Consider the following 16,266-nt stretch of genomic DNA (forward strand, 5'->3'; position numbering starts at 1 on the left):
GATGATGGGTAAGGGACATAATTTAACTTAGATAGTAAATAGTGGCATCGTACTCGCGGCTTATATCCCGTCAAAACGAAAAAGTGTGTTAGTCACTCCCCTGCCAGAAAACCCAGGTCATATGTTATATAGTCGTCCGGGCTTAAAAAATGTTACTTTAAATTTGGTTACTGAATTCGAAGATATTAAAGTTAACCTGAGTGCAATACCTAATCTTTCTACGCTTATTATTGAAGTCTTGTTCGGAGATGCACCGGAAGATGCCTTTTGATATATTACCAGGTCTATCGATTAAATGGCTCAAGAAACATGAGCGTCAACGTTGCAGTATTATTCATATCGGAGCATCGCCCGTTGCAACCCTCGAGGGGGTCCAAATTATTAAAAGTGACAGCATTTCTCTTTCTAAGATATTCTTGCCGTATAATATACATTTGATAAGGTTGATGTATAGTCTCAAAACATTTAAGCAAGACCAATTAAAGACTATTATATGATCGTAATATACACTATGAGTTTATATCCGGCGTTCGGTGAAGCATTTGAAAAGATGGAAACTGTTGATGGATTTTGATTACATCAAATAAGCGACATAAAACATCGAATAGAGAAGGATAGGGAGTTGAGTCTTGGATTGTATAAAAAGTATCGCAGAGCCGTGAATGCTCTGGATGGAGTTGACACCGCTCTTGTAGTATCTGGCATGGGACTCGGTGTAGCGGGTATCGGTTTATTATCAACTATAATCGCCGCGCCTATCGTGCTCGTCATGGAAATAACCGCTGGAGTCTCGGGACTGGCAGGAATAACGATAAAATTCATTTCTCGTAGGTTGCAAAAGAAAGCATTAAAACACGATAGTATTCGGATACTCGCCGAAGCAAAGTTGAACAGCATTGAGGATCATATTTCGACAGCAATGGCCGATTGTAAGATATCCGAGGATGAGTTTCATTTAGTGCTGTCGGAACTCACCAAATACAATGAAATGAAGCAGGAGTTTCGATCAAAATCTCGTAAGACCAGTGGCATTAGCGAAGACGAGAAAAAAAAGTTCATAGAACAGGGGAGGCAACAAACGCGTCAATTATTCCGTGCCAAAACCAAAGAACTGGTTGGAGATTAAAAATAGATTGCTTACTATCGTTTGATGACATTTAGACAAATGCTTACATAAATATATAATAATGGAGAAAGCTATTCAATGGAGAGAATTACCACAAGGTTTTTAATTATATCAGTGATGTCAAACCAACCAAATACGGTTATCAATTGTTTCTTATCAATTTACAAAAAGAGTGTAGTTATATAGTCTGGTCTCCTAGTAAAATGAACGAAGAACTTAATAAAAATGTTGAATATCGCTTTATCGATAAAAATAATGAAGAATATTTTTATTACCATTTGGGCTCATCTAAAGCAATGATTGGCCCCAGGTATTGGTGAGCTAGAGCCAATCTCATGACTATCATTAAATCACATAATCATTTTGGCATAAAAAATTCCTCCTGTAGTGATGGTATAGGTATATAAATCCTGCTCCAGTGGAAGTGAGCCAGAACCATCATTACCTATACTACTAGAGGTGTTGGACAGACCGCTATCAGGATTGATATGCCTAAAGAGGGGGAAAATATATTAAAAGTTGAACATTATTGTAATCAAATGCCATGCCAGGTCCGTACATAATTTACGCTGACTTTGAAGCACTTATCAAACCTATAGAAAATACAGTCCGAAGCAATCAAGATAGTTTTACGTACGAAACTCAAGAACATATTCCTTGTGGGTTTGGATATATAGTTGTAAGGTATGATGGGAAAACAAACCCGCCCCTGATTTACAGAGGTCCCGATGCAGCGGGAAAGTTCCTAGAATATCTACAAAACGAAGAGAGAACAATCAGGGAAAATTTATCATGTAAGAAACCAATGTGTTTGACGAGGGATGATTGGAGGGCTTATGAGAAGTCAACGAGTTGTCATGTTTGTAATAAACCCCTGAATGGCGATTCCGTAAGAGATCATTGCCACGCCACGGGTAATTATCGGGGAGCCGCGCATAAGGAGTGTAACTTGAAACTAAAAATGAATTCTCAAACAATACCCATCACCGTTGTGTTTCACAACCTAAGAGGATATGATTCACATCTCATTATGCAAGCTATCTCAAAGGCTGACGCAGTTTAACGTGTATTCCAATAATATGGAAAAATACATATCATTCTCGTTGACTAAAACTATACATTATACGGACAAGGATGGAAAAGCCAAAATAAAGCAAAGTAATGGACTTAGATTCATAGACTCCGTACAGTTTCTGTTATCTTCCCTTGGCAATTTAGCTAATGTGAACAATCCCGATGACTTTGCAATAACAAATCAAGATACCGATCGGATAACACATCATTTGTTGTTGAGAAAAGGTGTATATCCTTACGAATATATGGATGATTGGTCTAGATTCAACGAAACTAAATTACCACCCCTTGAATCATTCTATAGTAACTTAACAGAATCTAAAATAACCAATGCCGATTATGAACACGCTCTGATGGTGTGGGATAAATTAGGTTGTAAGAATTTAGGCGATTATCATGATCTGTACTTAAACACCGATGTACTGTTACTCGCCAATATATTCGAGATATTTAGAAAGACATGTTTCAAACAATATGGCTTGGACCCGGCATGGTACTATTCCAGTTCCGGACTATCGTGGGATGCATTGTTGAAGAAGACCGGTGTAGAACTAAAACTACTCACCGATTACGATATGCACTTGTTTATTGAGAAAGGATTAAGAGGTGGTATATCGATGGTGGCGAAAAGGTATTCTAAGGCTAATAATAAATTAGTGGAAGGATATGATCCGAGTAAACCGGACACGCACATATTATATCTCAACGCCAACAATTTGTACGGATGGTCTATGAGTCAACCTTTACCCACGAGTGGTTTTGAGTGGGTCGATGTGAATGATATCGATGTGAATGATATCCCCTCAGATTCCGATAAAGGGTACATTATATCTCGACGCTAACAATTTGTACGGATGGGCTATGAGTCAACCTTTACCCATGGGTGGTTTTGAATGGGTCAATGATATCGAAGTGAATGATATCCATAATATCGAAGTGAATAAAGGGTACATACTAGAAGTTGACTTGGAATATCCAACTTCGTTACATAAAGACCATAACAGTTATCCGCTAGCTCCTGAAAGATTAATGGTGAATAAAGATTGGATGTCGGAATATCAACACTCCTAAATGGGTAATACTAGGTTAGCTAACGTTGAAAAACTCGTTCCAAATTTGATGGATAAGACAAAATATATAGTTAACTACAGAAATCTCCAGTTATATCTATCGTTAGGTATGAAACAAAAGAAAATACACAGAGCTCTAAAGTTTGATCAAAGCCCTTGGATGGAGCCCCATATAAGGCTGAACACAGATTTAAGAAAGATAGCTACCAGTGATTTTGAAAAGAATCTATATAAGCTCATGAATAACTAAGTATTTGGTAAAACTATGGAGAATCTATGGAAGTGTGTTGATGTTAAATTAGTTAGGTCTAATGAGGAAGAAAGACTCAGGAAACTTATAGCCAGTCCGGCTTTTAACAGAAGCAAGATATTTGATAACGACTTAGCTGCATTACATATGTACACAGAGTAATATAAAATTCAACAGACCGGTGTACGTTGGTATGAGTATTCTTGACTTGTGAAAACACTTAACGTATGACTTTTATTATAACAAACTTAAAACAATACGGTGATAGATGCGAGGTGTTATATACAGACACAGATTCTTTGTTGACGGAAATACAAACCGAGGATGTGTATAAAGATATGGCAGAAAAAATAGATATGTACGACACGAGCGATTACCCAAAAGCTAATCCACTGCACAGCGTAGTAAATAAAAAGGTATTAGGTAAGATGAAGGATGAATGTGCTGGGACCCCTATAGCGGAGTATGTCTGTTTAAGACCTAAGATGTATTCTATAAAGAAGTCCGATAATGGAGAGATAAGAAAAGTTAAAGTGTTAAGAAGTATGAGGTAAAAAAGCATATCTACACGAACAGTATAAAGAAGCATTATTCAACGGAAGAACATTCAAACACGAGATGAACTCTTTAAGAAGTTACAATCATAGGATATATGGATTAAGAATGAACAAGACATCATTATCCCCTTTAGATACAAAGAGATGGATTGATTAGGATGGTGTAACTACCTATGCCTATGCTACACGAACAGTATAAAGAAGTATTATTCAACGGAAGAACGTTCAAACACGAGATGAACTCTTTAAGAAGTTACAATCATAGGATATATGGATTAAGAATGAACAAGACATCATTATCCCCCTTAGATACAAAGAGATGGATTGATTAGGATGGTGTAACTACCTATGCTTATGGTTATGGTGGTAATACTGTATCGTTGGGAACTATGAGCAACTCTTCCCCTACAAATGCCCTGCCCGGTCCATCTTTAAGATAATAAAGAATAGGCTCTCCTTCATTCATAACCAATTGACTAATGTTATATGTCTTAAGGGACCAAATCGGATCGGTTGCAGGTTGCAGGCCTCCTTCGAGTTCGCTGTGCTAGTATAAATATCTTACGCTTACTCTATCTGGAAGTTTTTGTTCTTTGCCTCTCCTCGGTGCTGAAGATTCGGAAGTCACAGATTTCATTTTAATAGCATCGGATGGTTTCTTCCCGATTAATCTCGTTACTTCATTATTCAGCGCTGATACAACAGCTGATAATCGTGTCACCCATTCGGTTGATCTCAATCGTTCCGATTTCATTTCGATCCCATACTGATAGCCAAACAAACGTTCCGCTGATGTCCGGTTAAAGCTTTCAACGATAGCTTGACTACAGTGGGCCTCTTTTTCACCATGCCTGATTTCGACATCGTGCTTTGTTAACAGTTTAGTTATTGATCCCATAAACTCGCGACCAGGATCTAACTGAAATAGCTTAGGCCAGTTTAGTGTCCGCGTTTATATATGCGGCTCAGTGCATTAGCTACTTCTGATGAATCTTTTGAGGTTAATGGCTCAGCCTCTTTGTATCGACTAGCCACATCCACTACAGTTAAAGCGTATTTATACGTTTTGCGTTTTACCTTATCATGGGGAAGAAACAAGAGGTCAGCCTGATGAACTTCATTCGTTGTAAAAATATCAAACTTCTTCCTCGGTATATAACGCGGTGCTGGTAAGTATTTTTGCCACATCGCTTGTTTCTTTAACCAATCCTTGGCCACGTCTTTAGATACCTTAGCCGCAGTGGCTTAATTTTTTATTGCTCCTATACCTTTCCAATATCTGTGTGGGCTATAGTAAATTTTATTCATTATTAATTAATGTTGATGTTTCTTTTAATACGACTCATGACGATCGTTGAATCGCATCAGCGTTTTGACATAAAAAATCCCATCTGTAGTAGCAGTATAGGTATATATATAAATCTGGCTCCAGTGGAAGTGGTTCAGAACCCCTATTACCTATACTACTGTAAGGGTGGAAGAGAAAATAATATGGTTCAGGGACTGTGAGACAAACTACCTCACGGTCTGTATCGCAGTCGTGATCTGAGACAGCGACACTCGACACCTGTTTGCACCCATCAGATACCAGTCACTACTGTCACTACTTCTCTCTCCAAACAAAATGACGAAAAATGTCTGAAGTGTATATTTTTAATCCTTCTAATTTACTATTTAGATAAAAGATACACGATTTAACTTTAAAGTAATTATATGTATCTCATGTTCAAACATGTATTATTGGTATCTATGATGTTGGTACCGTTTTGTCGCCATTGTGTAGCTTTTGTGGAGTTATTATGAATATCAAATACATGTCTTGAAATATGGACTTGTAAAAGAGCTCATCATTGAACCATATACAGTCTAACCCATTTAATTGGCGTCTATTTATACACACTTATTATGGACATATAGATAATTTCATTGTCCCCTTATTATTACAAAAATAACCCATGAAGATCCGGGTTAGGATAGGCCTTCATCAACACATGCTTGTACGAAGGCAACTAACATAATCGGGTGGTCAGGCTCGCTGACTTGGTATATGCAGGTCACCGTATCCCAATGGCGTAGATCGATGCTCTTAGTGTCAATAACTGGATTGTCTGGCCCAGACTGGATTATTTACAAACCACCGCCATAGAGCTTGTACATTGCCGAGTGCGGCGCTTAACAACAAACAATCAAACCAAAACTATTATTAAACACCTTCCAACAATGAGAAATAAAATATTAAGTTTCTATATATTTAGTTTTATTTATAAAATAATTGGATTCATAATTTAATCTTTGCTTTGCTTTCTTGTCTGTCATTCAACATGTTCAAACCCCTAAACTTTGAATATTTGATTTTTCACAAATGGTTACGTTAGTGCGTAGCCTCGATCTCTGATTACCTACCCACACGAACAGATTAAAATAATTTGTTTGTACTATCATCTTTCAGTTTATTTAATTCATAATACGAAATTAATAATTCATTTATCACAGTATGTATCATATTCGTTTATATCACTATCTTATGTTAAGGTTTTATCGCAGAACTTATAATGAATTCAAAATGTAGAAAGATACACAATTTGCCATTATTTGAAATGCAATATTTCTCAACCTTTAAACTATACAAAGTATAATATAATGATTAGAATGCCTGTTACGGGCAGTGTTTAAGATTAGTCCCATTTTTCGGATATGCGCTTCAGTAGTATTACTGTATATCTCCAGATAGATGTTCACATTGTAGTTCTCATTATTTGTTGATAATTAAAAAAACAACATAGAAAATATATATTCTACCATGACGAAAGAATACAGAGTATACAATACCTCGCAATTATTCAAAAAGAGATTTCAAATCACAATAACATATCTGATATTAACAGACTTGTGTGTGGAGATAATGCTTTAATCTCTACATTGTGCCCTTGTTCCTGAGCACTTGTTCTATTCAGCAAACAGCCCAAACCCGGAACTCCACAACATATCCGATTACACTGACCCAGCGGGATTCTCCCTACGCGTCAGGTCTCCCAGACCATAGAGAATAAATTTAAAAAGAATCCAGCTCAAGTCTAGAACGATTTGACAAGCCTAGATTGCCTCAATTCTATCCATGAAAGTAAGTATTAATTACAAAATATTGTTCTTGGCTCCTTTAGATTATATTTTGTAGAATACATATTTTTAACTTCGAAAATTTTACTGTCACCGGTACTGTCCCTATTGAAGCTATTTATTTATTTTATTTTTTATATTTATTTTATTTATTTTTATATATATATTTTTTTTTTCATATTGATTTTCAGGGAGGTACAATCTATTTCTTGGCAGCTTCCTGTGCTTTGAGAACACGAACTACAATCTTCTGTTCTTCAATGAGGAAAGCTCTTACTATCCTCTCCCTGACACATCTGTGGCACCTAGACCCTCCGTACGTCCTTGTAACGGTCTTCAGTCTTTTGGACATGGCCGCCAGTTGGAGGGGGCGGGCAGCAGTCACACCCTGTAGTTTCTGCTTGCAATCACCATATTTAGCACGGGTGCCGAGTTTCTTCTGGTACAAGTATACAAGCTTACCACCTGGAGTCTTGGAGACTTTTCTGCGGTTGGAATTTGTGTTGTACGAAAGACGGCGTCTAAATGTTAATCTCTGCGCCATCTTGGTTTTTGTGAAATTTATAGCTCGAATAAGAATGTCGAATTGTCGCCCATTGTACGATGTCAATACATCGATGATAAGAGAAGATATCATATACTAGTAGTAATCGTTGATGCCGCGCTACACTATAATAAATATTACAATCACGTTGAGTAGTATGTACATTACTACAGTGAACATGTACATGATCATGCCCTTCGTAATATCAAATACTAATATATTATTGTGGGATGAATTTAACTGGATCAGTGGTAACATGTGATATTAATATTCCATCAATTTCTTTCCTGGTTGGTCTCTCCATGTCTACAAAATACAAATAATAAAATTATAAAGAAGCACAGAACAATTCTTAATTTCAGGCTAGAGCTGTGGAAATCTAGACTTTCCCAATCATTGTAGACTGGATTTGGTCTCATTTTTTACTTTATTCTCTTGGGTCTACGTCACAGCTCATGCAACACAATAACAAGACCACCGATTAGGTGCCTCACTCTGGCAAGTGTGGGTTCGAATCCCGGACGGGACTCAACCCCCAAAAAGTATGAGAATCTAAATGGATTCGGTTCAGGCCATCCAACGGGTGTTCGCGAAAAGGTGAGCGTATTCTGCCACACAGGTGGCACCAGTCACAGACACATGCAAGGACAAGTCAATTGTTCACCTGAACAAAGCACGGAAACACAAATGATGCCCGTCCTCACTATTACCGAGCATGTAAATTATATTGTCCGTCAAAAATATGGACGAGTATAAACTATATGTTCCTACAGGTATTGTAGGTATTCCTACATGTCATACATGCAATAGCGCATTTTTACACTTTATCTTTTAATTGGCAGGTTAGACTTCTATTTCATAACTCAGTTTTATTTGCACGGATCACTATGGAATCTTGGAAGGACATTGTCGCGTTGTCGCATTGTCGCATTGACGACCTTACAAAAACAAGCAAAACGTGTGAAAATTAACCAAAGCGCTACAATTCGACAACGCCACATTTTTTGCCATTTGTCGCATTGTCGCTCTTTGAATAATCTTTTTCTTTATTTTACCAAAGGGCGATGATGCCTTAACGCGACATTTTCAAGGTCAAAATAAAACTCGTTGTCGCATTGTCGCCCCACCACAAATGTGTATAAAAGGCGTAAAGTTCAGTTAATGTTACAGCTAGGAAGTTATATCTGTCGTAGAATTCAACCTGATACATGTACGTCTTGAATTGAAAACACGAGTCCATAACGTTTCATTGTGAGCTCTTCTCTGTAAGTGCTTAGTGTTTAACTCCCAGTTCTAAACACGTAATACCTCATCAACAATCCACATACCTCTAGTGCAGTGGTCGTCCGGAAGATCTTACTCTTGACCGTATCGGACAACTGACGAGTGCACGCCTGACCTGTGACCTCGTTACATCCCCCAATGAGGTGTTTGCCGAAGGGAGAGGGGTAGGAAATGTGTGCTCCAGCCCAGCGCAGAGCTCGCAACACACTGTATACAGCTGCATGTTGTATACAGTATATTGCAGTTGATATACTGAATACTGCATGTGATACTTATTTGTGGAAAGGTTACAACTTTCAAGATTCAAGAGTCAATTGCATTTATTTCTTATTCATCAGACCACCGTCATATATCACTGAAATACTGCTGAGAGCGGCGTTAAAACAATTTGTCTTCATAATAGAGCGCTGCAGTCATTTAAACTACAACCGTTTACATATGTAGTACCAGTTCACTCACTCTGTTTCGAATATTCAGCAGAAATATATCTCAGCCAGCTGTGAGGAGAGATATCAGATTTTTATAAACAGTCAAATAGGGATGATAAAGGACCCCCACCTGAATAGGTGAAAGTGCAGAGTTGGCCATGTTAGATGATATAACTAAAATCCAGGAGCTCCGGCGGGGGGCAAACTATTTGTAACAAATGTTATATTTGGGATAACACTTTCTTAGTAAAGTACAGATTCTCGTACTTTTGGGGGGTTGAGTCCCGTCCGGGATTCGAACCCACACTTGCCAGAGTGAGGCACCTAATCGCAAGCACACAAAGTCAGCGATCTAACCGACTCAGCCACCGAGGCTTCCACAAAAATGAAAGTCCGACAACTGGTAGTCTAGATCACGTACTTTCCGTACCCCTCTGACAAGTGTAAATTGGCACGGCTCCCATGGCCAAAAGCTACGAATACACAATGTCATTTAGAATTTGGATTTCTATCCCACATCAGTCTGATACGCCGTGGTATATAGAGAATACTAAACTCGCTCCCGTGTAATACCAATTTTTTGAAACGAGTGTATATCTGAGTTTCATTTACACGGGAGCGAGTACAGTATTTTATTTTTTACTTGCCATTTATAACGTTTTTATAATTATACTGTTGAGTGTGAATAATCCAATTGAGTTTAACAGAATAATTAAGAATTGACCTTCACTTTGTGTGAGTTCATTGGAGTATGAACCTTCATAGAGTCGGGGCCAAACTGTATGAACGTCGGAGCTTACCTCAAAGGATGTAGGTCAAGATCTAAACATCTTTTATTTAGTACGTGTGACTTCATGTTTACACTGACAGCTATACAACAAACCAGCTATGTCGCGGAGTAAAATAGTTCCTCAAAAAGAGAGTTGACATGGGCGTATGGATGCACTTGCTCTTCAGAAACATCTTACGCAGCACATGTGTTCAAATCATATCCTCATTAGATGTCTGTAAAGAACTACCACAGTATGTCAGTCACAATGACAGCGCGTCGTAATTCATTTACATCAAAATGGCCGACACGATAAACGTGACGGGAGAGATTTCCGAAGTTGTTAATGAACCTGTGGCGGTTACCTGTGTAAGTCATCATTGATCAACTGGCCGGTCATTGAAAGGTGACTAAAGAAGGTAAATTCATAGATTGCTGGAGACGGTCAATGTCAGCCTGGGCACGGGTCGAGTCGATACTACGATAGTTTAGATGTGCATTCATCGTTTGTTCATTAGTATAGGCCGCAGCGAGGATATCCGTGAACAATCATGCAGTCACGCTTTCTGACATTTCTCAGTGTATACTGAAACGATGAGACCAAGAATAAAGATTCTAAATGATCAGAAAGATCGCTTATGTATGTTTTCGTGCGAGGGAATTCCCAGGGGTTTCCCCAGGAATGTGGAAGTAGTCCGTCAGTGTTTACGTCATTTCAAGAACACGGTCTCGTGAAGAACGTATGAACGTCAAATTGTGTCGTTCATACACTTATGAACGTCAATTTCGCGGTCATATGACCGACCTCTCGTCCAATGGAAAAGCCGTATATCGTGTTAACTTCAAATTAAAAAATTATTACATCAAACACGTCAAAAGTTGAATTTAATATCATACAACGGTCCACCTTTGGAATTCATGCGTCCGTTCCACAAAATTATAGTTGCGATAAGGTCATCGCAACTCACATACTTTAACTTAGACTAACGACTGTCGTTGCGCTACAATACGATCGCCTTGTGGAACGGGGCCTTGCATCTCAAAGTTTACAATAACGTCACAATACCCGATGACGTAGTTTGTGGAATTTTGTTGCAAGATCCATCAGCGAAACAATGTCATATGCATGTGACGTCAGCCTAGCAACAAGGTTGCTGGGGTCATCGAGTGTGCATAAGCTCCCCTCAGTGATCTCCACATGGGATTGCCTAAAAGTCGGGCCAAGAAAAGTCGGGCCGCGCCGGGCCAGTGGGTAAAACAAAAAATGGATTGCAGAATAATAAAACGAAACGTGCATATCTAGGCCGATCTAAATTGTCAAGAAACGTATAGTTTTGCTCATTTAATTGAGTTTGAATCAAAATGCATCTTCAGCAATGTAATTAACTGATAATTATAGCTACATACCGAGAGTCCTCGTAGAAAAGTCAGAGTCTTGACTGTGTCTTTTCTTTGATAAGAAGGTTTCTCACCGACCTTAGCGTGTAGGGGTGTGTTGTCCTGGGCAGGAAATGACAATGTTCTGACTACTCTTCTTTCGTGTTTGGCATCCCTAATCAACCTTTACTAATTCATGTTAAACCAACACAGGATGTTTTCTGCAAGTGGATATTCGCGAATGTCATAGGGCTGACACGACACGTGTTTATAACTGTCAAAGCGCTTCTTAAATAACAACACATACTTTACATCTATAGACTAGTATTATATCTACCTATATGCCACTTGAGTGTCTCATATACACGGTGCTCAAAGTGAAGCCCTTTTCCCTCTACATTCTCTCTATCAGAAGTGTTTGGCTTGTGTACATGTTGGGTCCGACTTGGTTCGGGCTGTCAAAATCTACTTTAAACACACAGATCTATCTTCAAATGTGTTTACATCTATAGCCTAGTGTTATATCTACCTATATACCACTTTACAGTGTCTCAGATCGATGTACTTAAACAAAACAAGGGGCTCAAAGTGAAGCCCATTTCCCTCTACATTCTCAACATAATCTCTTATCAGAAGTATTTGGCTTGTGTTGGGTGCGACTTAGACCGGGCTGTCAAAATCAAACTTAAGCACACAGATGTATCTTCAAATGTGTTCACATCTATAGATTAGTGTCATATCTACCCATAGACCATCTTATAATGTCACAGTGTATCGCATTTGAGGAAAACTGGTCCGTTAAAGTCAAGCACGTTTACTGTATTTTCTTAAGAAAATCTATGTCAGAAGTGTTCGGTCCGACTTGGCCCGGGCTGTCAAAATCAATTTAAACCTCACAGATGTATCATCAAATGGATTCACCCCTATAGAATAGTATTATATCTACCTATATATCCCTTTACAGTGTCTCAGATCGCTGTACTTAAAGAAAACAAGGGTCTCAAAGTGAAGCCCTTTTCCCTCTACATTCTCAACATACTCTCTGTCAGAAGTGTCTGGCTTGTGTTGGGTCCGACTTGGCCCGGGCTATCAAAATCAACTTTAAACACACAAAGTCAAGCACTTTTACTGTATTTTCTTCCACGCGCGATAAAATCCTTTCTCACGGTTCAGGTTGACATGAATTCAGCGTGTCCTACTACGTTAGTCGATCCGCTTCAGAAAGGTGTTTTAGACCTTCGTTTAGGGCGAAGGCCTTCTTGTTCAGGGCATTTTGGATTGAAATGCCCTGGCCATGGTGCCACCGGTTCCTATCTCTCGGGGTGATTCCGGAAAGGAATACCACATCTTTCCGAGGCAAGGGAGTTAACCGACTTTAAAAGTCTCCACCCTTGCCGAACTAGGCTGGAATTCCTGGGCTCGATCGTAGCGCCACCAGTGGCTATTACGAGTTATGTCCCTTCTATGCCTCTCCTATGGACCAATCAGATTCCACCTCTCGTTTCACTTGCATTTGTTTCAAACAAAACGGTGGCGCTCAGTCAAGACGATCTGATCGATAATCAAGATCTATATTGTGATAAAACGAGTTTTACATCGCGAAGTGCATCAAATCACGATAGCACCTTGATTAAAAACATGAACAGATTTAGAAAATATCTGTTGACAACGAGCGAGCGGTGCACATGCTTTGCAAATCCTGCAGTCGACCGAAATCTGCATGACACTTTACGAACCGGATTTCGATTTCGGTGCGCGATTTTGATTGGTCTATGCATAGACTCGTTAGTCAAGCCAAATTCTAACTCCATAATACCAGCCTAGTTCGGCAAGGGTTGAAATTGGACTTTTATAGTCAGTTAACTCTCTTGCCTCGGGAAGATGGGAATACCATAGCTCTGTACAAACATAAATATCTTAGACGTTATTTACACCCAAGACAGTACTTTTGCCGGTCAACTCAAACAAATCGGACGAACCTATTGTAATATGTTGTTATCTGACAACGTTATGGATTATGTGTGACGGTGCATTGCGAAATCGCCTTTGGAGCCGGTAATTTACATAGAAATATTGGATTCTGTATGACAGGAGATGATGAGATACCCTGGGTTCCGTTCCCTTAATGAGCCGGAGCAGTTTGGTGAAGTCGTCCAAGACTTGTCGCGGCGTCCTGGGTATGTAAGCTGGGTCATTGATCCCAACATGGACAATGACGAACTGAAAAAAATAACGTTAAAAATAATGTTAAAATAATGGTCACTTCAGATGTATCTTTTACTGAAACCCAAACGTAAGGTACGTTTTTTAAAATATGTTAAAATATCACACAGTGTCTGTATAAACCATCAAAACCGGTTTCAATTATCATTGTGGTGAGTTTATTATGACTGATTATTCATTACTACGTGCGTGGAACAGTCCTCATAATATGCAAAATGTTACTTCCTTTAACTGCTAAAAGATATGATATGAAGACGTCTCCTACCTTAAACCTCTCAATGTCCCAGAAAAGATCGGGAACGTCAGCCACCTTGGCTCCTGACAGAGATCTCGTCACTATGCCTTCTTTCTCCGCGTGCCGTCCAAGATATTTGATCGCCTACAAGTACTGCAGTCATTGTCATATCGTGATATTTGGAATAGTATGTCAGTGAACCACCTCTTCACGTTCATAGCGTAACACTTGGAGAAAGTTAGGTGAGACACTTTGGATTTCAGGATAAACGTCTCCCACAACCCTGCTTAATGTTTCTATTATATATGTGTGTATGTTCAGGAAAACAGGATTATCTGGGACAGTTGTAATCTGCCATACCGCTAGAATACGTGCTGCATTTCCGAGCAGCAATTTCCGACAAAGCTCGTACTATGAAAACACACTTCTCCTGAACCTGACTTGGACCAGTCAGTATTATTGTCGTGATGGTCAAAAGACGCCGTCATTTAAAGTTTTTAACCACCCGGGCCGTGCAAAAGAAGGTACTGCTCGTAAAACCCCCGAGTACAGTACAGAAACCGAAGTAAGTTGTGCATGTTTACCTATCTGGGTTTTTCTGTATGCTTACACATCATCACGTCATACTGTGTTTAATTATTTTTTCTTATTCTCATACTGCTAATGTTTTTCAATGGCCAGTGATGGTATTTTTTTTATGGAATAGTATTTTTCATAGCAATTTTGACGATATGTTATGACTTGATTTGGCATTTGTGAGGGAAACATTTTAGGACTGACATTTTAACGGAAGTTAAAAAGACAATATTTTGGTTTTGTTGATGAGCGTCAACAAATGCATACGTTATCAATGAAACGGTAGGCTATTAGCTACCACTAAAACGTTAACTTACTTACTTATATTGGAGATTTAACTTGCGCTTTCCGACTGCAAGCGTACGTCGCACACGGGCCCGACCAGGCCATTTAATGAGTTTCCGAAAATGGGAAAAGTGAGTTTGTGCAACCCAGGAGGGGGGCTTTAGGGGTTGCTTATATAGTAATTTTGAAATTTTTAGATTTGGAATGAATGCCAAGAGTGGCTGGAGGACGAACTAAGGGAGCTGTGTGTGTTGGGTGGTTGTTAGGTAGTTTTAGTTTTAATATTTTATTTGGGGTTTAAATGCGACTATAATGTCCTGTTTTAATTAGGTATATGCCTAAGGCTTTGAATTTTTCTAATTTATTTTGTGGATTTAGGATTGATTCTATTGTAAGTTCGGTTTTAAGATTTCGGGTAGTCTGTAGTGTTGTTCGGTGTGTTTGGTAGTGTGTGCAGTGAATGAGTAGGTGTTCTGGTGTTTCTTGTTGTTTGCAATGTGGGCAGTTTCCTGTTGTGTGTAAATTAGCTATTTTACGGTGATTATTTAGTTTGGTGTGGCCTGTTTGTAGTTTAGTCATTATTCTATCGATTTTTTTTTAATAGGTGTAGTATTTTTGGTTTAGTTAGGTTTTTTTTAGTACTTTCCTGATTTGGCTATTTGAGTTTTGGTATATATTTTGCCATTTTTTGTTGATTTTTGTTTCGGTGACACTTTTAAATTGATTTCTGATTTTGAGCTGGGTAAGTTTAAGCTTATTTCTGTGAGTTTAAGGGATAATTTTGGGGTTTTCATTTCCAAAGATTCCCACGTGGGCGGGGATCCAAATGAACTCTATTTGTTTACCTGCCTTAGTTTAGTTGTTTGAGCTTTTGAGTATTTGATTTATTAGTTTTGGGCGGTTTTTAGTGTTTTTATTTTTGAGGGCTTGTAGTCCACTGAGGGAGTCGGTTAGGATGAGGTTTTTTTGGTGTTTTTTAGATTGCTGATTGTGTAGTGCTGAGGCCATGCCCATGAGTTCGGCCGTGAATATGGATTGGTTGTTTGTGAGTCGGTAAGATTGGGTGTTTGTGGTTGGTTGTGCGATGTGGACTCCGAAACCTGTGTGTTTTGAGATCGGATCTGAGGATCCGTCTGTGTATATGTGACACCAATTTGGCCAATTTTCGTGTATGTATGCTAGTGTAGTGGTTTTAGCGATGTTAGAATCGGTCTGTTTATTTAGTGTATCGGCTAGTGTTGTGTCTATTTTTGGTATTTTACGTTTTGGAGTGAAGATATTGGATGATTTATTGTTTTGTTTAAGATTATTTATTTTGTGTTCATTTAGGTAATTGGTTATTCTTTGGGAA

The 16,266-nt window shown here is 38.7% G+C and overlaps 2 protein-coding genes across 2 annotated transcripts in view; one reads left to right on the plus strand and one right to left on the minus strand.

Annotated features, from left to right (window-relative positions):
* LOC124147162 (serine-rich adhesin for platelets-like) overlaps positions 1–16,266 on the plus strand; it is a 256,087-nt gene that overhangs the window by 32,625 nt on the left and 207,196 nt on the right. The gene's annotated exons all lie outside the window — the stretch shown is intronic.
* Positions 7,374–7,752, minus strand: LOC124147163 (60S ribosomal protein L34-like). Its single transcript, XM_046517777.1, has one exon. The coding sequence runs from the start codon at positions 7,736–7,738 to the stop codon at positions 7,397–7,399; it is 342 nt and encodes a 113-aa protein (XP_046373733.1). The 5' UTR covers positions 7,739–7,752; the 3' UTR covers positions 7,374–7,396.

This window comes from Haliotis rufescens, unplaced genomic scaffold (assembly GCF_023055435.1).
Source record: "Haliotis rufescens isolate VD_foot unplaced genomic scaffold, xgHalRufe1.0.p SCAF_90, whole genome shotgun sequence".
Lineage (NCBI taxonomy): Eukaryota > Metazoa > Mollusca > Gastropoda > Lepetellida > Haliotidae > Haliotis > Haliotis rufescens.